The 22,177-nt window shown below is 43.8% G+C and overlaps 1 protein-coding gene across 1 annotated transcript in view; it reads right to left on the bottom strand.

The window, feature by feature from the left end:
* thsd7aa (thrombospondin, type I, domain containing 7Aa) overlaps positions 1-22,177 on the bottom strand; it is a gene marked incomplete at its 5' end in the record, with an annotated part of 247,207 nt that overhangs the window by 125,327 nt on the left and 99,703 nt on the right. Inside the window, 1 exon segment of the mRNA XM_084311946.1 lies at positions 16,418-17,597. Within this exon segment, the coding sequence (XP_084168072.1) occupies positions 16,418-17,597 (1,180 nt within the window).

Raw genomic sequence — 22,177 nt, forward strand, 5'->3', positions numbered from 1 at the left:
CCGCGCCCGGTGGCCCACCCCCAGGGCGTGAGACCCCTCTACATATGTTCAGATCCATTCCGTCATCATCCCCCAGATATGAACGAGAATCCGTCGATAACCAAACCAGGTCGTCGGATTTGGTCGTCGGAAGAGGAAAAACCTCCATCCCAGTTGCTTTATAAAAACGCCGTTTTAACCTCAAGCAACCAAGGCGTGCCAGTCAGTCGCCTGTTTACAGAACACCCCGAGCTAGCACTATACGTGCGTCGGGACACACCCACATCAATGAACAGGCTATTTAGACCTGTCATTGAATCCCCAAGGCGCCCAGGGGAACGACAAGAGGGGTGTGACACTTCCCAACTCCAACTCTTTTTAATAGAAAAGCAGGAAGCACCAACAGTATGTATCCCAGTCTACACAGCCGGGGGTAAACATTTTTCACATTTTTACATCCCACCACCCTCCCATAGGAAGGAGACGGGAATCCCCAGAGAGACTTCCCACGCGAGCTGTACAGATTGAAAAGAATATATTGCACCTTGAGCCATGTAAAAAATTGGTTTTAGGGCTCTCCGGGGAGGAGGCACTGAACCCATACACACTCAATAATCGAATTGAATCGAATACATACACAATAGAGTAGGACTCCTTCTTGAGGGTCCACTCACCTTGACAATCTGAGGAGGAGGCTCTGTACTCTGAAGGAGGCTCCCTCACATGGAAGGAGGAGTCCCAACTCACAGAAGGCCCGAATAGGAGCTTGGTGAGGAGGAGCCCTGACCACCCCCCGAAACAGATCCATCACATGGACCTGAACAGCACACGGAAGTCCTACCAACAGAGACGCGCACGGTGACGTACTCTATGGCGGGGGAATTTCTGCGGTGCACACGCCCAATATTCCAGGCCGTGGGACCAGGAAACTCCCCCCCCCCCCCCCCCCCCCCCTCACCCTGTAACGTGCCGAACCGCAACGTGACAGGAACCTTGAAGGACAGGTGGGTTTACCCCTGACCAAAACAGAAAAAAGGGGGAGGAAAGATTACCAGTTCACCCCTTTACGACCCCACACCCATGATACGATGTAATGACAAAAAGAGAGTATGACACAGTCATAGTCAGCTCTATGAAGCGTCTGACAGCTTCACACAGCGCATGAGCTAACCTGCTATCTGATTTTTACTAAGGAAAAAACACAGAATAGAGAGGGCTCTCCAAGAGCCCCGGTACCAAACTTACACATGTGCTTCTGTGGCCAGTCCAACCCAGTTGTAGGTCACATGACACACACAACCCATCATCACCTACAAAAAATGGCAAAAACACTCTACAGAGGAACGCCGTTTTTCATAATGAGAGAATACATAATTCTCGATTAGTATCGGCCACAGGCCTTGCTAAGCACACACGAAAGCGACCAAACAATCTTTTCTTTTAGGAAAATAAAGTTTCTCCAGCAGTTTTAGCACAACCTCAGCAATCAAGCTAAGGGTTACATCGTATCCCTACCACACAGTGACACAATGTAGTGCAACAACATGTCTGAAAGGAGGATGAAGAAGTCCCCAGGGAACCGGGGGGAAACACAATCCTCCTACTTTACCCTTAATACGGCCAGTTAAAACAGGAAAACCTGGGGGGCTCCAGTAGCTCACCGCGTATCTCGGCGCTATTTCTGCGTCGGGAGGAGCCGTGCTGCGTCACGGTTCTGGTTGACTCCGAGTTCGATTCCCGGACCCGCCGTCATTTGCCGAATGTCTTCCCCTGCTCTCTCTCCCGTTTCACTCTACAACTGTCGGTCATGCTTGACCAGAAAAGCGATAAACGCTAAAAAAAAAAGTTAAAAAAAAAAAAAAACAGGAAAACCTGTTAATATGTGAACACACTGTTCATTGTCATTACAGGCTGAGAAGAGAATCATTCTTTACTCATTTGTCACTAAGCATAGCTTTATAGGTTAGTTAACCCCCTTAGTTGTGAGTACATGGTACATATAAACACACATGATGTTTCTCAACACAACAAACCAGATCATTTTCACATCTGTAACAACAACCCGATTTGCATGGAGAAGCTAAATACCAGTGACAAGACAATTCACACATAACTCGCGTCGTATCCTAAATGTAGTGCAGCAACACTCGTTTTTGGAAAACATCGTTATTTACAAAACATTTAGAAGGGAAAGCCAGAAGAAGTGTACAAGGTCTGGCCAAACCTTGCCTACCCGGAGCGTAGATCAAGCGAAGTGCAGTCTCAAGGCACCGTAGTAAACACAGCCGTCCTGTGTTGTCGATCTGGGCAGCGTCGCCGCTCCCTCCCGTCGCTACGGTCCCTCTTGTTGACGCAGTCCTTGCCGTCCTGGCCCAGGGCAGGTTCGACGAACATCCTCTGTCAAAGATGACGTCGTAGTCAAGAGTGTTTAAAACATGTTATAATCAAAGCACGTTCAACAGAGTAGCATTAAGCTAACGGCCGCTCCAACCGTCGGTCGCTACCGGCCCTGCCCGCGAGACGCAGAGCGAACGGCGCACGCGACCAGAGGGGAGCTTCGAATCCCCCCCCCGCCTCTCCCCGTGAGGGAGAGGGGAGTTGGGAACCGTGGCGGCGCGCGAGGGGCCGGAGCCACCCCGCGCTGGGCCTCGGCCGATAGCAGCCACCTAACGTTTCCTAGCCTAGCCAGGTAGGCCACCTAGTGATCACAGCAGGCTAGCGCCGCAGCTAACAGCTGACTGGCTAACAGTAGGCCACCACTAGCACGTAAGCTAAGCAGCGACAGCAGCAAGCTAACGTTTCCTAGCCTAGCCAGGTAGCCACCTAGTGATCACAGCAGGCTAGCGCCGCAGCTAACAGCTGACTGGCTAACAGTAGGCCACCACTAGCACGTAAGCTAAGCAGCTATCACCTGAACTTGTACACAATGATATAACACTCACCCAGACAGGCCGCCGTTCTGAAACCCTCCTCACTTTTTAAGAGAAAAGAGAAACAAGATGTCAACACAGTTTTACAACAGTGATTTTACCAACACCCGACGGAGCCAGCACAATACCCAACTGGCCTGTGTAGCTGACTTTGAACACAGATCTTCCGCTAATGAACATCTATGCCCATATCTCCTCATGAGGGAATACTCTCATTTGGATATGAAAGATGGGGCCTAACACGGTGACAGAGAGACATCCACTCGTCCAGAAAACACAGGGATCACCAGTGTTAATGGTCGTGGCCCACTAGTTAAACTATAATGGGCTTCAGACCAAGGTCTTCTGTCGCCTAGGAGGCTGAACAAAGGACCCTAGTCTGGGGCTGGTTTTCATAAACATTGTCAACTAGCCCCCATAGCACTAACAGACAAGTGGAGCTTGCCAGCAAACATAACTCACCAAACCTGGGACCCACCACTCCTCACAACAGCGGCGCGTCCTACAGCCCAGCTGTGTCTTTACCGCAACCAGCACACAGCAAGGACTGCAGTTGGAAAAGCATGTAGCGGCGCGAACTCCCAATACGAAAACCGGTGGAGGATTTTTAGAATGATCATCATCTTCCAGACACTCCAGTACGAAGACAATATCGCCGTATTTTCTCGAAAATAGTGAGAGAGAAAATAAAGATATGATGTCAACATATCCTTGTTTTCCAACTCTTCTCCTACCATCACATCACTTCAAGTGGGGATCTACCGAGGCACTTCCTTGTGGTGAAAGCGAGAAGGAGGCGAGTGGGTGGCCCCACCCCTGCTTATATGGGTAAGCTGATAGGGGTGTGGTCAGACAAATATTGGGATTAAAGGTACATTGTGGTCTTTATTCAGTGCGCGTGCATGTGTGCGAGGACAGTGCAGAGAGTGACGCCGAGCGAGAGCTATACGATACAGAACCTACTGTATTGCCTCATGCCAAATTACGTTTTGTGGACTAACTGGAATGGGACGAGACCAGAAGTTAAGTTAGCTTCTTAAGCCCTAGCCATATTTTCAGAAAATCTGCCTAAAAGTACATACCCAAGTAAATGGAAGATTGCTCCACTTCTACAAGGACCATTTGCATGTTCCTGGTATCTAGGGACATCTAAGGACCTCAGGGAATGTTGTTTAACCTTTATTTACCCAGGGTAGGTTCGCTGAGCACAGATGCTCTTTTTCAGCTACGCCCTGCTTCACATTCACACAGTTCCATTCATACCTGGGAGCTGCCCAGTACAACCACAGTCTGACACCATTGGCCACTGAGCAACTCCACTGGAGCAGTTGGGGGTTAAGTGCCTTGCTCAAGGGCACTTCAGCGGCAGATTTTTCCTGCCGGTCCCGGGGATCGAACCGGCGACCTTCCGGTCACAAACCCGCTTCTCTAACCATTAGGCCACCGCTGCCCCATAACACCATGCTAACATTGACCAGATGTGAGAAATTGCCACTGAGCTCATTCAGCACCTTCTTGAGATCAACAAATCTAAGCAAATGAATAAAGGGAAGATGATTTACAGGGGTTTGGGATTTTGCCATCTGGAGACATGCAATTTGAAATATGAGTAGAAATTAGAGAATATCAGGCCTATAAATTACCTTATTATGGCCAAGTCATACATCTATGGATCAGGCCAAATCTCCTCATTCCAATGGCAGAGTTCAATCTGGATTTAGTACCGCCAGGCGCCCATAACAGGGCAGCAAAGACCATGAATTAAATCTACTGTAAGTAGTAACTTTTTTGTCATGAAAAATGCTACGCCATTTTCGAGTTTTTTTTCTAGGCGTTCACAGAACGGTAAATAAACTAGCTATGTTCTATTTTATGGCAATAACGTTCAGGTTTGTGAGACATAATCATGAAAAATATTGTTGAAAAATTATTTCACGCCAGACGTCTCCATGTTTGACAGGGGCTGGCGTGAGCTGGGTTGTGTAGTTTTATGAAATTCGAAAGCCCATCGAAAGCCCTGGGTCTCTTCTTTCATAGGAAGAGATCCATCCTCGGCCCCCTGCTGTTCACCCTGTACATGCTCCCCTTCGGCCGCATCATCAGCCGGCACGGTGTGTTGTTCCACTGCTATGCTGACGACACCCAGCTGTACATCCAGATTTCACCATCTTCACCTTCATCACCCCCCACACTGACCGCTTGCCTGGAGGAGACTAAGGTGTGGATGAACCACAGGTTTCTCCAGGTCAACAGCTCCAAAACGGAAGCCATGCTGGTCGGTACCCCACACTAGGTCCGGTCATCCACCATCACCACCATTTCCTTCTCCGGCCAGGACATTCCTCTCTCCACCCTTACTTGGGCGTGAAAATGGACCGCCACCTCACATACGAGACTCACATCAAACACCTCTGCAAGACCTCTTTCTTTCACCTCAGAAACATCACAAAACTCCGCTCCTCACTCACTCTGGCAGATTCAGAGAAACTTGTCCACGCCTTTGTTTCCTCCAGGCTGGACTATTGTAATGCACTCCTCATCGGGCTCCCTAGTAAAAGCATTCAAAAACTGCAAACCATCCAGAATAGCGCTGCTAGGATCTTGATGAGGGTGCGCAAACATGACCACATCACCCCACACTCAGATCCCTTCACTGGCTCCCCGTGGAACACAGGATCGAGTACAAGGTTTCCCTCCTCAATCATCAGTGTGTACACGGTGGTGCCCCTGCCTACCTCAAGGAACTCCTCACCCCCCAGTCCTCCTCACGCTCCCTCCGCTCTGGCGCAGCCTACCTCCTCAAAGCCCCCAGGACTAAGCTGCACACCATGGGTGATCAAGCCTTCTGCTCGACCGCACCCAGACTGTAGAATGCTCTCCCCAACCACCTGAGAGCACCACAAACTGTTGACACTTTTAAACGTGGACTCAAGACCTACCTTTTTAGAAAGGCCTTTTATTAGTTTTATGTCTTATCATATGTTGTTCTGCTATGTGTTCTTCTTTTTTTATATATCTATTTTTATTTTATTCTTTTTAACTCTGTAGCACTCTGAGATTCTCAGGAAGGTAGGGTGCGTTACAAATGAAATGTATTATTATTATTATTATTACACTCACGTATGTTTGCGCCATTTCCTCACGTCAATATCCGCCGGTTTCCGACTCAATGCACTGATATTTTAAGTATTCATATAACAGTTAAAATCATTGGTAAACAAGCATAGTGCTGAAAATATACATTTTGACTGCTGTTTTGATAGGGTTAGGGTCTTTACTTTTGGCTACATTTGGAGGGAAATTAATGCTACATTAATTAATACAGACTGTATTGATCTATTTATGGCGTAAAATTATTGTCCGTCTGGTACCGGACCACTCAGGCTTAAGGGGTTAAACATACTGGTCCTCATTCTCGAACATGTTCATAAGTGCCTTGGTAAATATCTTGGTAAAAACAGATTTACGGAAATCCTCCTCCGGATTCCTGAATGCGTGAAACGGTCTACGTACGTGGGGTGGGGGGGAACGTTTGGAGCTGTGCTCTGCTGAATGAACTGTGTCATTCATTCTTAAACTGAAATGCGCATTCTCGTTCATTTAATTTGCATACAGATACGCCCCATCAGCTCCTTATAAGGCGAATGAGACGTGTGCAAAACAACAGAGGTTTGGCATTGCCATCCACAAATGCTGATCCATTCTACAGGTAGCACAGAAGTGATTGCGATTGATCTCAAAATGAGATTAGATTCAAATGTATTGTTATTATACAGTACAATACACCATCCAACCAGAGTGGATAAATAAATGCTCCATTGTATAGCATCCAGTGAGGCAGCCTCAGCGTGTGAGCACACACAAACAAACACACACACACACACACGCGCACTGTACACGCGCAAAATGAATTGCCCCAGCAAAGCCGGCCTCTACCACTCCAATGATCCCTTTCACTAGGTATTATAGCAGCAACTCCCACCGCAGAACACGCCATATCAGCATGACATCTCACTCAGTAATGTCAATAATTAACCTTCCACTGCGCGATTGGTTCTTGACAAGCGTATGTACAGTATCTTCACTAAGCCGCCTGCCTCACAGGTCTGCTGCATCTTAATAACCCAATCACAGAATATACTGGAATAGACTAAGAATAGATAACGAATTCCACATAAATCTATAGTTCATTAACAATGCAGCAGCTGATACTGTACACATACACACACGTGCGCCCACAATCCGTATCGCAACAGCGATTTGCGACTCCAAATGATAATATTTTATATAATTTCCCAAAATGAGATTAGATTAGATTCAAATGTGTGTCATCATACAGCCCAAGTACTGTACAATACAACGCAAATACATTTGGTATCCAACCAGAGTGCAAATGTAAGTACAATCAAGCCATTTCTACACTGGCTCTTAGATGTGCGCAATCAATGTAATAAATAAATAAAACCAACAATAAATAATATAAGAATAACAAGAAGACAGTATATGGAATATTAATTGTCTATTCCACTATAGCAATCAGGGGTTCGTTTTTATTTATTTATTTTCAGACATGGTTTGTTGAGTCATGACTATATGTAAAACGTGATTGTTAGTGTAACTCATTGACTGCCGGGAATTAGACGGGGCCCTGCTCTAGCACTGCCATGCGTTAAAAGATAGGAGTGCATCACCTTGTTTGTAGAGCTATAACTATATTCTATATTATAGCTATGGATACAATACTATGGCCCATTTGACATCACCTATCTATCGTTCAATATGTGAAAAAGAATACATTTTTCCATCCATACATTCCTGTGATATACCGTGGTGAATATAAGTATGGTTTTAGAGCGGCCTAGGGTAATTCCCGAAATGCTGAGTTATAGCCGTATACGTCAATTCCACTATAGACGTTGCCATTTCTTAATTATCATACAAGGGGAATCCTTGGTAAGTTTTACATATTTCCGGTCGAGAATGAGGACCACTGTTTGTTTCTCTTTGCATGAACAGCATTCTCTACATTCTCTGTACAGATTTGGATTTCTTCAGAGCCTAAGGCAAAGGAAAAGGAAAAGTGAAGGCAGTGGATGTTCTTTGAACAAAACAAAGCTTGCTAGTTCATATGCTTACATTCCTTGGTCTTAGCAGATACCTTTATCATTAAAGACCATAATTTGTTATGTTACTTCTTGGATGTGTTTTCAATTTAAAACAAATTGTTGCATCTCAACAAGGAGGTCGACTATTCTAATATTATATTCTAATTTGCCAAATATGAATTACAAAATACTGTAACAAATACTGTATCAAAGGAAAGACCTACTACCTATCTTAGTGGGCTATCGCCTAGTATTGTGTAAGATACACCGTGTCACAGGTTTAATCCCCAGAATGTCATAGAAGAAAAAGAGAAAGTGTGAGGATTGGTTCATTCCCCGCCACACGCTTCTTCAAGGTACTGTGATGATTGGTCCATTCCCCGCCACACGCTTCAGGAGTGATTATCAATTCCATCACGCACCTGTTGTAGTTTGTAATTAGCGCTCCAGAGGCTTCATATACTTGGACCTTCTATCAATCGTTGTCGGGTCGTTTTGAATTACTACTGCTACTGCCTGTCTCCCCCCGTTGTTGTACCTCGTCTACTTTTCTCCAGGACATCTTTGGAAGTCTCCGCTGGTGTATATCTTGATAATCCGTTTGGAGCTGTGCCTCGTTGCCCGCTTATGCGTTTGCGCTTTGGTGAGTTTTTGGAAACAAACCTTTTTGGATTATCTGTTTTTGTGTGTTTGGATAACACTGAAGAAACACCGTTTTTGTTTTGTACTGGACTCAGCTAATTTGTGTGTTTGGATAACACTGAAGAAGTACCGTTTTGTTTTGTACTGGACTCAGCTAACTTGTGTGTAGTTTACACCGAAGATCAAGTCACTTGTATTTCATACTGGACTCAGCTAAGGGAGGACTGAACTGCACTGCCTCTGTGTACAGTTGGACTGTTATTGATCTCTCTCCCTCTCTCTCTCTCCGTTTCCACTCCGAGTTGGATCTGGGAGTATCTGCAGAGCCGCAGCGGCGCCTACGCCGATTCCCCACCTCTAACACCGGGAGGATCTGCAGAGCCGCAGACAACTCTGCCGAAGGCATTCTCCTATTTGTTAATTCTGTTTTGTATTTTGGCAAATTTTTTGGTTCAGTAATAAATACGCCCTAGTGTTTGGCTAACTCTGAACTACCTGTCTGTGCCGTGCTGTTGAGGTCGGTTTCAAACCCTGGCTAACTCTGAACTACCTGCCTGTGCCGTGCTGTTGAGGTCGGTTTCAAACCCTAACAGAAAGTAATTCAATATGTTTAGTACTTACTGTACAGTATATGACACTGGCCATTTTTGAGCATCATATGAAATCAAACCCTGCAGGTTTCACTGACTGAGCTACTTACAGAGAGAGAGAGAGTGAAATACTTTCTACTGGGTGGCTGTCAATGGAGGAGGCATGAATATTTGAACACCTAAGAGTAAACAAGTCACAAGATTAATATTAATACATGGGCGGCTGGGTGGCGCAGCGAACATTGCGCTCGTCACCAACGCACGAGACACCGGTATCGACTCCGGCTGTCAGCGTTGCCTCCGGCTTGGGCCGGCCGTCATACTAACTCAATTGGCAGAGTTAGCGGGAGGGAAGTCGATGGGGTGGTAATCTGGACGTTGTGGAAAGCGACTCCTACAGGTCGGACAGGGCGCCTGCAAGGCAAAAGACAGGAGAGGGCGGGGGCAGTGTGAGCCTCCTACGTTACTCCTCGCCAATGAGAGTCCGCGCTGGCAGGTGAAAAGAGAGCAGCTGGCTGTCTCCATATGTATCGGAGGAAGCATGTGATAGACCTCAGGGCTCCCTAGAACGACCAGTAGGGGGCACATGTGAGCAACGACCAGGTAGGGGAGGGGGGAATTGGCATAATGACTAAATTGGGATGGGAGGAAAAACACAGAAAAATCAGGAGGAGAAAAAGAGAGAAAAAAAATATTAATATTAATATGGGGACATATGAGCAGTGTTATTTCCTAAATATCTTCTGCCAAGAAAAGCCGGCTGCTCGTGAGCAAAATAAGCGTTTTGCGGATGAGGGATAACCTAATAAGGTAAGGCTGATCGATGGAAAGCGTTAAAAAAGGAAATGATGTAGATCATGGCCACCCACTATCATCAATGATGTGAAACCGGTCCTAATGAATCTACAGTAAGTTTCCCTAGAGAGCCGTAGTTATCTTTACATCCTGAAGAGGAGAATCCCAACTCTAGCTCTCGTATTCTCAAGGAGGTCTTTTTCTACCATGGCACATTCGCAGAGGGGGCAAGTGGGTTAGTTGCGTGTAGATCAGAGGCTGTGGGAGTAAGAGTGGAGCGCTTGAGGCGTTTCCTGGGTAGAGAGCGGTGGCTGGTTTTTTTTCGCGGCACGTGTCACAGCACCGTGTGAAGATAAAAGGATATATATCAAGTCAAGTGTTCCTTGATTAATCCCCTTGGGGAGATTCAGGAAATTCACAACAGACACATGTAAACAACATACTGTGGACGAGGAGTACTTCCACCACACACACACACACACGCGCACGCACACACACACACACACACACACACACACAGACACATGGACACACACACACACACACATTCAACAAACAAGCTATTACCCTGCATCTCTCTCAAATCCAAACTGACCCAGCAGTAGATGCCACACACAGACATATGGAGACACACACACACACACACACACACACACACACACACACACACACACACATACACACACACACACACACACACACACACACAACCAATCACATCCCACAAACAAGCTATTACTCTGTGTCTCTCAAATCCAAGCTGACCCACCAGCGCATGCTAGATGCCGCTATAATAACACCCACAAAGAAAGCAATGCCATTCCTTCGTCACAGAAACATTGCGAAGCAAGCAGCAGGTCAGAGAAGATAAGGTCAGACACCAGCAGAGTAATGGATGTTGAAGTATAGAGTGGTGACATGGGTGAAATAAGAGTTAATAGTGACACGCACATCCTTTCATAGGCACTGGGTCAGTAAATTAAGGGCAAATCAAGGCCCATATTCACAAAGCTTTCCACAGAGTAGGAGTGCTGACCTGGGGTCAGTGACCAGGAACACTTGTCTCCATTACCTTATTCAAAACAAACAGACTGAAACTGATTCTAGATCAATGCTCCCACTTCGAGAAGCTTTGTGAATGGCCTAAGGATTACGCTTACACAATCCCTGTAACCCTGTGGCTGAAACAGTGTCTGTTTATACTAATAAAAGAGTCATACCACGGCCACTTTATTGATACTGGGGCATATGTGATGTCTATTTATACTAATAAAGGGGTGATACTGGGGCATATGTGATGTCTATTTATACTAATAAAGGGGTGATACTGGGGCATATGTGATGTCTATTTATACTAATAAAGGGGTGATACTGGGGCATATGTGATGTCTATTTATACTAATGAAGGGGTGATACTGGGGCATATGTGATGTCTATTTATACTAATAAAGGGGTGATACTGGGGCATATGTGATGTCTATTTATACTAATACATGGGCATATGTGATGTCTATTTATACTAATAAAGGGGTGATACTGGGGCATATGTGATGTCTATTTATACTAATGAAGGGGTGATACTGGGGCATATGTGATGTCTATTGATACTAATAAAGGGGTGATACTGGGGCATATGTGATGTCTATTTATACTAATAAAAGGGTGATACATGGGCATATGTGATGGCTATTGATACTAATAAAGGGGTGATACATGGGCATATGTGATGTCTATTTATACTAATAAAGGGGTGATACTGGGGCATATGTGATGTCTATTTATACTAATAAAGGGGTGATACTGGGGCATATGTGATGTCTATTTATACTAATAAAGGGGTGATACTGGGGCATATGTGATGTCTATTTATACTAATGAAGGGGTGATACTGGGGCATATGTGATGTCTATTTATACTAATAAAGGGGTGATACTGGGGCATATGTGATGTCTATTTATACTAATAAAAGGGTGATACATGGGCATATGTGATGTCTATTTATACTAATAAAAGGGTGATACATGGGCATATGTGATGGCTATTGATACTAATAAAGGGGTGATACATGGGCATATGTGATGTCTATTTATACTAATAAAGGGGTGATACTGGGGCATATGTGATGTCTATTTATACTAATGAAGGGGTGATACTGGGGCATATGTGATGTCTATTGATACTAATAAAAGGGTGATACATGGGCATATGTGATGGCTATTGATACTAATAAAGGGGTGATACTGGGGCATATGTGATGTCTATTTATACTAATAAAAGGGTGATACATGGGCATATGTGATGGCTATTGATACTAATAAAGGGGTGATACATGGGCATATGTGATGTCTATTTATACTAATAAAGGGGTGATACTGGGGCATATGTGATGTCTATTTATACTAATAAAGGGGTGATACTGGGGCATATGTGATGTCTATTTATACTAATAAAGGGGTGATACTGGGGCATATGTGATGGCTATTGATACTAATAAAGGGGTGATACTGGGGCATATGTGATGTCTATTTATACTAATAAAGGGGTGATACTGGGGCATATGTGATGTCTATTTATACTAATAAAAGGGTGATACATGGGCATATGTGATGTCTATTTATACCAGACCTGGGCATTGTACGGCCCGCGGGCCGGATCCGGCCCGCGGGATGATTCTGACCGGCCCGCGAAAGATTACATGATAATAAAAAAAAATAAAATAAAAAATAAAAAAAAATATTTTTTTTAATATTTTTTTTTTTTTACTTTTTTTTTCGTGTCAACGTTCACACGCACAGTATACGCTTAGGAGACATGCTCAGAAGATGTTGGTTCTCTTTGGATCCACCTACATATGTGAACAGACATTCTCAGTCATGACATTTACCAAGTCCAGGTACAGATCCTCTCTCACTGATGAACATCTGGCAGCTGTGCTTCGCATCTCCACCTCAGACATGCAACCTGACTTTGATGGACTTGTTAAAGCTCAACAGAGACTGGATTTCTCACACTGAATGAAAAAAAAAGAACTGAAGAACACTAAAATGTGGAAATATAACAAGTGAAATGGGACACTTGATATTTTTTTTTCTTTTTTTTTGCACAGTTCTGAAAACATTAAATGTTTAATATAGGCATGTAAAGTAAAAAAAGGCTACAAAACTGGGACACTTTTCTTTACACAGTTCAGTGACATGTCTTGTTTATTTTTGCTATAAGATGATGTGATGTCTTTAGAAAGCTAAGAAAATCCTTGTTTCAATAGTATATGAAACTCAAATGCCCTTTGTTATTAATGTTTCACATTTTGTTTATCATTTTGGAAATAAATTCTATTTGAATAAATGATATTTTTGAAAGCTAACCTCACCTTTTAATTGCCAAATAATAACATACACTCTTACCAGGGGTCAAAACAATGCCATTTACTGCTTTTTATATAGAAATAAAATGTATATTATGCATAATTGAGTTTGGAATTTTGGCCCGGCCCCCCAACATATTTTCAGTTGCTCATTCGGCCCCCCGGGAAAAATAATTGCCCACCCCTGATTTATACTAATAAAAGGGTGATACATGGGCATATGTGATGGCTATTGATACTAATAAAGGGGTGATACATGGGCATATGTGATGTCTATTTATACTAATAAAGGGGTGATACTGGGGCATATGTGATGTCTATTTATACTAATAAAGGGGTGATACATGGGTATATGTGATGTCTATTTATACTAATAAAGGGGTGATACTGGGGCATATGTGATGTCTATTTATACTAATAAAAGGGTGATACATGGGCATATGTGATGGCTATTGATACTAATAAAGGGGTGATACATGCGCATATGTGATGTCTATTTATACTAATAAAGGGGTGATACTGGGGCATATGTGATGGCTATTTATACTAATAAAGGGGTGATACTGGGGCATATGTGATGTCTATTTATACTAATAAAGGGGTGCTACTGGGGCATATGTGATGTCTATTTATACTAATAAAGGGGTGATACTGGGGCATATGTGATGTCTATTTATACTAATGAAGGGGTGATACATGGGCATATGTGATGTCTATTTATACTAATAAAGGGGTGATACATGGGTATATGTGATGTCTATTTATACTAATAAAGGGGTGATACTGGGGCATATGTGATGTCTATTGATACTAATAAAGGGGTGATACTGGGGCATATGTGATGTCTATTTATACTAATAAAGGGGTGATACTGGGGCATATGTGATGTCTATTTATACTAATGAAGGGGTGATACATGGGCATATGTGATGTCTATTTATACTAATAAAGGGGTGCTACTGGGGCATATGTGATGTCTATTTATACTAATAAAGGGGTGATACTGGGGCATATGTGATGTCTATTTATACTAATAAAGGGGTGATACTGGGGCATATGTGATGTCTATTTATACTAATAAAGGGGTGATACATGGGCATATGTGATGTCTATTTATACTAATAAAGGGGTGATACTGGGGCATATGTGATGTCTATTGATACAAATAAAGGGGTGATACTGGGGCATATGTGATGTCTATTTATACTAATAAAGGGGTGATACTGGGGCATATGTGATGTCTATTTATACTAATGAAGGGGTGATACTGGGGCATATGTGATGTCTATTTATACTAATAAAGGGGTGATACTGAGGCATATGTGATGTATATTTATACTAATAAAGGGGTGATACTGGGGCATATGTGATGTCTATTTATACTAATAAAGGGGTGATACTGGGGCATATGTCTATTGATACTAATAAAGGGGTGATACATGGGCATATGTGATGTCTATTTATACTAATAAAGGGGTGATACTGGGGCATATGTGATGTCTATTTATACTAATAAAGGGGTGATACTGGGGCATATGTGATGTCTATTGATACTAATAAAAGGGTGATACATGGGCATATGTGATGTCTATTGATACTAATAAAGGGGTGATACTGGGGCATATGTGATGTCTATTTATACTAATAAAGGGGTGATACATGGGCATATGTGATGTCTATTTATACTAATAAAGGGGTGATACTGGGGCATATGTGATGTCTATTTATACTAATAAAGGGGTGATACTGGGGCATATGTGATGTCTATTGATACTAATAAAGGGGTGATACTGGGGCATATGTGATGTCTATTTATACTAATAAAGGGGTGACACATGGGCATATGTGATGTCTATTGATACTAATAAAGGGGTGATACTGGGGCATATGTGATGTATATTTATACTAATAAAGGGGTGATACATGGGCATATGTGATGTCTATTGATACTAATAAAGGGGTGATACTGGGGCATATGTGATGTCTATTTATACTAATAAAAGGGTGATACATGGGCATATGTGATGGCTATTGATACTAATAAAGGGGTGATACTGGGGCATATGTGATGTCTATTTATACTAATAAAGGGGTGATACTGGGGCATATGTGATGTCTATTTATACTAATAAAGGGGTGATACTGGGGCATATGTGATGTCTATTTATACTAATAAAGGGGTGATACTGGGGCATATGTGATGTCTATTGATACTAATAAAGGGGTGATACTGGGGCATATGTGATGTCTATTTATACTAATAAAGGGGTGACACATGGGCATATGTGATGGCTCTTGATACTAATAAAGGGGTGATACTGGGGCATATGTGATGTCTATTTATACTAATAAAAGTGTGATACATGGGCATATGTGATGTCTATTTATACTAATAAAGGGGTGATACTGGGGCATATGTGATGGCTATTGATACTAATAAAGGGGTGATACATGGGCATATGTGATGTCTATTTATACTAATAAAGGGGTGATACTGGGGCATATGTGATGTCTATTTATACTAATAAAGGGGTGACACATGGGCATATGTGATGGCTATTGATACTAATAAAGGGGTGATACTGGGGCATATGTGATGTCTATTTATACTAATAAAAGGGTGATACATGGGCATATGTGATGGCTATTGATACTAATAAAGGGGTGATACATGGGCATATGTGATGTCTATTTATACTAATGAAGGGGTGATACTGGGGCATATGTGATGTCTATTTATACTAATAAAGGGGTGATACATGGGCATATGTGATGTCTATTTATACTAATAAAGGGGTGATACTGGGGCATATGTGATGTCTATTTATACTAATAAAGGGGTGATACTGGGGCATATGTGATGTCTATTTATACTAATAAAGGGGTGATACTGGGGCATATGTGATGTCTATTGATACTAATAAAGGGGTGATACTGGGGCATACCAGTATACATTACGGGGTCCTACTGTAAGTCTCTTAAAAACCCATTCAGAACCATTTTGAGGCTCACCTGAGAGCTTCAGTGTTCCCGCTCTTGTGGACACAGGTCACCTCGCGGGTCTGGTACCCCACCTGCAGGTCCCAGAACTTGCCCCCCTGCCGGTTCTGCCGGTTCCTGATCCTCTTCTTTTTGATCAGCTCCCTGGTCTCAGGATCTTTCACCTTGCCCCTCTCCCTCAACCTCTCCCTGACTTTCTCCCGGATCTTCTCTCTCTTTTCCTTGTTCTTGGCCTTTTTCTGCCGCTTGGGCCTGTCGGCCGGCCGGTCGGGTTTTCGATTGGCCCTTTCCGCTTTGCGATTCAGCCTATCTGCTTTTCGATTCAGTCTCTCTGCCTTTCGATTGAGTCTGTCCGATTTTCGATTCGGTCTGGATGTTTTACCTCCATCTGTAGATGGTTTGTCACCGTCTCTAGGCGACTTTTCACCCTTTCGGGATGGTTTGTCGCCATCTTTGGATGGCTTCTTGTTGCCTTCACTAGATGGATTATCCCCATCTCTAGTCGTCTTATCACCATCTCTGGATGGTTTGTCGCCCTCTCTGGACGGCCTGTCAGCTTGTCTGGCCACGCGCGGCAGGGGGACAGAACACGGCCCCCAGGAGCCCACCCTCAGGCTGTACAGGCTCTCCAGGCCCTCACAGGGGCTTGGCTGGCACGTCTGGAACTCCGTCAAGTTGGGGCAGGCGGAACCCCCGAACAGGGGCGGCGCAAGGACGTGGCGCATGCGGTTATGCAGGCCCATCCCGCAGGTTCTAGAACAGGACGTCCAAGGGCTGTACCGGGACACCACACAGTCCCGGGGACAGGGGATAAGACAGGCCTGCTCCAGGCGCGGTTTAGGCTCAAAGTACTCGCAGATGGCATCCTCTGCTGGCACCCCGTCTGCCTTCTGGACACAGCCCACCTCGCGGGTCTGGATGCCCTCCTCGCCGCGCGTGCAGAAGGCCGGGCGCTGCACCCCGGCGCTGCGCATGGACACGGGCACGCACTGGTTCCAAGCTCCCAGCTGCCAGTCATACAGATCCTTGTGCCAGTCACACACGCGGAAGCAGCCCTGCTGGTTGTCGGGCCGCTCCGCCTGGTCGCAGTTGGTGTGCAGGGTGGTCCAGCCTTCGGAGTGGGCGCACCACACCGCCCGGCTCTGGCTGCCGCCCGGCCCACACTCGCTGCCCATGCACCTGCCCCATGGCCCTGGAAGAACAGAGAGGAAGGACAGAGAGGTCAGTATGAAATACAGCATGAATATTATAGGTTACCATAACAGAGCGGCGGTCAAATTGGAGCTGAAATGTAAAAAGTACCGTGGTTCGGTTAGGAATTTGTCTTGGTGCGCTCAAGACAAGGGCATAATAAAACATATTAAAATAAATGACATCTACTGTAGGTATATACACACACACACAAACAAAATACTAATTTCAGTACACAGTAGTGACACACAAAAAAGGACAATACGTTTCATATCCACATATGTCAGTCATTATACCCCATCATAAAATATTTGTTCATGCGTCAGGTTGTATTGTAGTAGTGAGTTCTACAGTACAGTACATGTGTGTTTCACTTAACCAACAAGTCTGCTAGTGAGACTCCTTAATAACCCTAACCCTAAACACAGCTGAGATTTAGCATCACAGCTACAGCAAAGGTATAACTCACAGGTCTAAAGGGCTACTTGGGGAGACGTATCTAATGCCTTTGCACATTAAACATCAACAACCAAAGTGCCTCAGAGAGCAGTAATAACGCTCCGACAAACACACACTTGTTATTAATAAATCACTCTCGTTCAATCCTCTGATTGCATTCTCCTTGGATTTATGGGGAATGTAGTTATAGGTTTTAGGTAAACCTCCTTTCTGAGCATGAAGCCTGTGGTAGGAATACCACGAGGTGGAGAGCCAGAACAGCACAGGCACTCTGACTCAATCAATAGCCCCGGAACATAAAAACACTAGCGCTGTGAATAATAGCATGGCCCTTGCATAGCATTAGCCCTTACACAGTGTTAAGACCTCGTGAGCCACGGCTGAATTGGACTCTGGCAAAGGCATCACTCAGAGGCTAATTGGGCTAGTAGCTGCCTGGTCAGTGCTCATTTGTACTATCTATCTCATATTTCTGAATATATAGGGATTACATTTTGAGATAAAAAGGACTTTTTATCAAAGTGCCACTTTAAAGACATACGGCTGAAAACAACAGCGTGGGCACAGGGTGGAAAGGAATCCCAACCTGAGCTTGACAGAAGAGCAAAATGGCCACCATGTGAATATTATGGTGTAAAAGTAAAAGCAATGAGAAAAGTGCTGGCCTGACGTGGCCTTACATAACCTTCCATCTGACGCCGTCAGCAGCTGTCTGTCTGTCTGTCTGTCTGTCTGTCTGTCTGTCTGTCTGTCTGTCTGTCTGTCTGTCTGTCTGTCTGTCTGTCTGTCTGTGTGTCTGTGTGTCTGTCTGTCTGTCTGTCTGTCTGTCTGTCTGTCTGTCTGTCTGTCTGTCTGTCTGTCTGTCTGTCTGTCTGTCTGTCTGCCTGTCTGTCTGCCTGCCTGTCTGCCTGCCTGTCTGTGCCCTGGGGTTCAGAGGACTGAGGACGTGAATAGAGTGAGGCAGGAATTGGAATGGGGGGGGGGGGTTGAATCGCATCATGTTTAAGGTTTAAGCCCTTAGACTCTGTTTACCATTCAGCCATTAGATTTATCACCGGTGATAGTTATGGTACTCACCATTGTATCCTATATAATAAGGTCGGGTGGGCCTCTCTGGCAGAGAGACGTAAGTTGCATTGCAATCTATATAAAGCCATAATTAGAGATTGTCCAAATTATATGAATTCTTTATTGGAATGGACCACTGGACCTTGTCGTACACAATCCTGTTTTTGGCTTACACTTGCCTATAGAGTTTGTACTGAACTTGGTGGATCTGCTTTTGGCTTTTTTGCGCCTACATCATGGAATACCCTCCAGGAAACACTGAAACTAGACACTTTAAAAATTATTACCTCTGTTTTAATTGTTTGCTATTTTAGTCTTTACAATTCTTTTTTTTAAATGTGCTCTTAATTATTCTGATTGTCTGATGTCTGATGTCTTTATATTTATGAACACACTGTGACACTTGTGTATGTAATATCTCGACGGCACTGTAAATCAGTTTAATTACTCAGTGACAGTGTATTATCGAGTATAAATAAAGATTGAATGAATTAATTGAATGAATGACCTCTTTCTTTCACCTCAGAAACATCACTAAACTCCGTTCCTCACTCACCCTGGCAGATTCAGAGAAACTCGTCCTCGCCTTTGTTTCCTCCAGGCTGGACTATTGCAATACACTCCTCATCGGGATTCCAAGTAAAAGCATTCAAAAACTACAAACCATCCAGAATAGCGCTGCTAGGATCCTGATGAGGGTGCGCAAATATGATCACATCACCCCCACCCTCAGATCACTTCACTGGCTCCCTGTGGAACACAGGATCGAGTACAAGGTCTCCCTCCTCACTCACCAGTGCGTACACGGTGGTGCCCCTGCCTACCTCAAGGAACTCCTCACCCCCCAGTCCTCCTCACGCTCACTCCACTCCAGCACAGCCTACCTCCTCAAAGCCCCCAGGACTAAGCTGCACACCATGGGCGATCGAGCCTTCTGCTCTGCCGCACCCAGACTGTGGAATGCTCTCCCCATCCACCTGAGAGCACCACAATCCGTTGAGGCTTTTAAAAAGGGCCTAAAAACATTTTTTTTAACAAGGCTTTTGCCTGAATTTTTCTTTTACTTTTATTTTTACTTCTATTCGTTTTTTTTCATTATTTTAATTTATTTTATTTTGATGTTCTTCCATTTCATTGGTTGTTTTATTTATTTTAATTGTTTTATTCATTTAACTTTTTGTCTTCATCTCCTGTAGCACTTTGTCAAGTAATTTCACATGTGAGGTCACATCCACATGTGTGTCCGCATTGATGGTGCATGGTATTTCCTGTCTGTGTAGATGGTGCGTGGTATTTCCTGTCTGCATAGATATGGTGCATAGTATTTCCTGTCTTCATAGATATGGTGCATGGTATTTCCTGTCTGCATAGATATGGTGCATGGTATTTCCTGTCTGCATAGATATGGTGCATGGTATTTCCTGTCTGCATAGATGCGTCTATACTTTCCGTAGCCGCATTTCTGCAGACCCCTCTCTGATTGGTTGAGCCCATTTCTGCAGACCCCTCTCTGATTGGTTGAGCGAAGCCCCTCTCTGATTGGTTTAGCTTGTCACGCGGCAAAAGGCGAGCGTAATGTTATCATATCAAGAAGATAAAAAGAAATGTACTACCAGATTCGCGTATAACGTTATTTCACGTGACTACACAGCCAGCTGTCAGAAACTGTACATTGTAACGTTATATAACATAACGTTATATGTTTTATTCATAACGTTATGCACATTGTAACGTTATATAACATAACGTTATGTTATTTCGCATTCATCTCATGCACCTTGTTGTGTATCCTGTTTCTTTTTCCTCATTATTATATTCAGAGTTAATTATATTGTTTACACTTTTTTCTCTTTCTTCTATTATAACCCTGCCCATTTGATGTTCCCAAACATTTTGGGAACATCATATTCAGAAAGTATCACAGAGACTTCTATTGACCAAGGAATTAGTTATTATTAGTAAGACACAACATTTCAATCAAACATATAATAACATGTGTTTCATCATACCAACTGATCCTGGTGTGACAATACCTAACATTTAGATTAACCCAGTTAATGCCTTAACTAGACAGTTACAATGTAACATTTAGATTAACACAGTTAATGCCTTAACTAGACAGTTACAATGTAACATTTAGATTAACACAGTTAATGCCTTAACTAGACAGTTACAATGTAACATTTAGATTAACACAGTTAATGCCTAACTAGACAGTTAGAAGAAAGCAGGAAGCCGGACCATGGCACTCTCAGATTCAAAGTTTTAATTGCAGCCTGGAACATACATGTTTCGGAACCAATGTGTAACTAGACAGTTACAATATAACATTTATATTAATTAACCCAGTTAATGCCTTAAGAGAAAGAGTCTGGTGGTCAATGTCACTTCGGATTGCTACGGACTTTACTCCTGTTGGGAAACTATAGCGATGGTCTGTGCTCACCACACGAGCCGGCGTCTACCCCCGAGCTTCATTTTACCAATCAGAGAGGGGCTTCGCTCAACCAATCAGAGAGGGGTCTGCAGTAATGGGCTCAACCAATCAGAGAGGGGTCTGCAGAAATGCGGCTATGGAAAGTATAGACGCTGCATAGATATGGTGCATGGTATTTCCTGTCTGTGTAGATAGCGGTGCATGGTATGTCCTGTCTGTGTAGATGGTGTGTGGTATTTCCTGTCTGCATAGATGGTGCGTGGTATTTCCTGTCTGTGTAGATGGTGTGTGGTATTTCCTGTCTGTGTAGATGGTGCGTAGTATTTCCTGTCTGCATAGATGGTGCGTGGTATTTCCTGTCTGCATAGATGGTGCATGGTATTTCCTGTCTGCATAGATGGTGTGTGGTATTTCCTGTCTGTGTAGATGGTGCATGGTATTTCCTGTCTGCATAGATGGTGTGTGGTATTTCCTGTCTGTGTAGATGGTGCATGGTATTTCCTGTCTGTGTAGATGGTGCATGGTATTTCCTGTCTGCATAGATGGTGCGTGGTATTTCCTGTCTGTGTAGATGGTGCATGGTATTTCCTGTCTGTGTAGATGGTGCATGGTATTTC

Source organism: Notolepis coatsorum (genome assembly GCF_963971535.1).
Source record: "Notolepis coatsorum genome assembly, chromosome: 4".
In the NCBI taxonomy this organism is placed as follows: Eukaryota; Metazoa; Chordata; class Actinopteri; order Aulopiformes; family Paralepididae; genus Notolepis; species Notolepis coatsorum.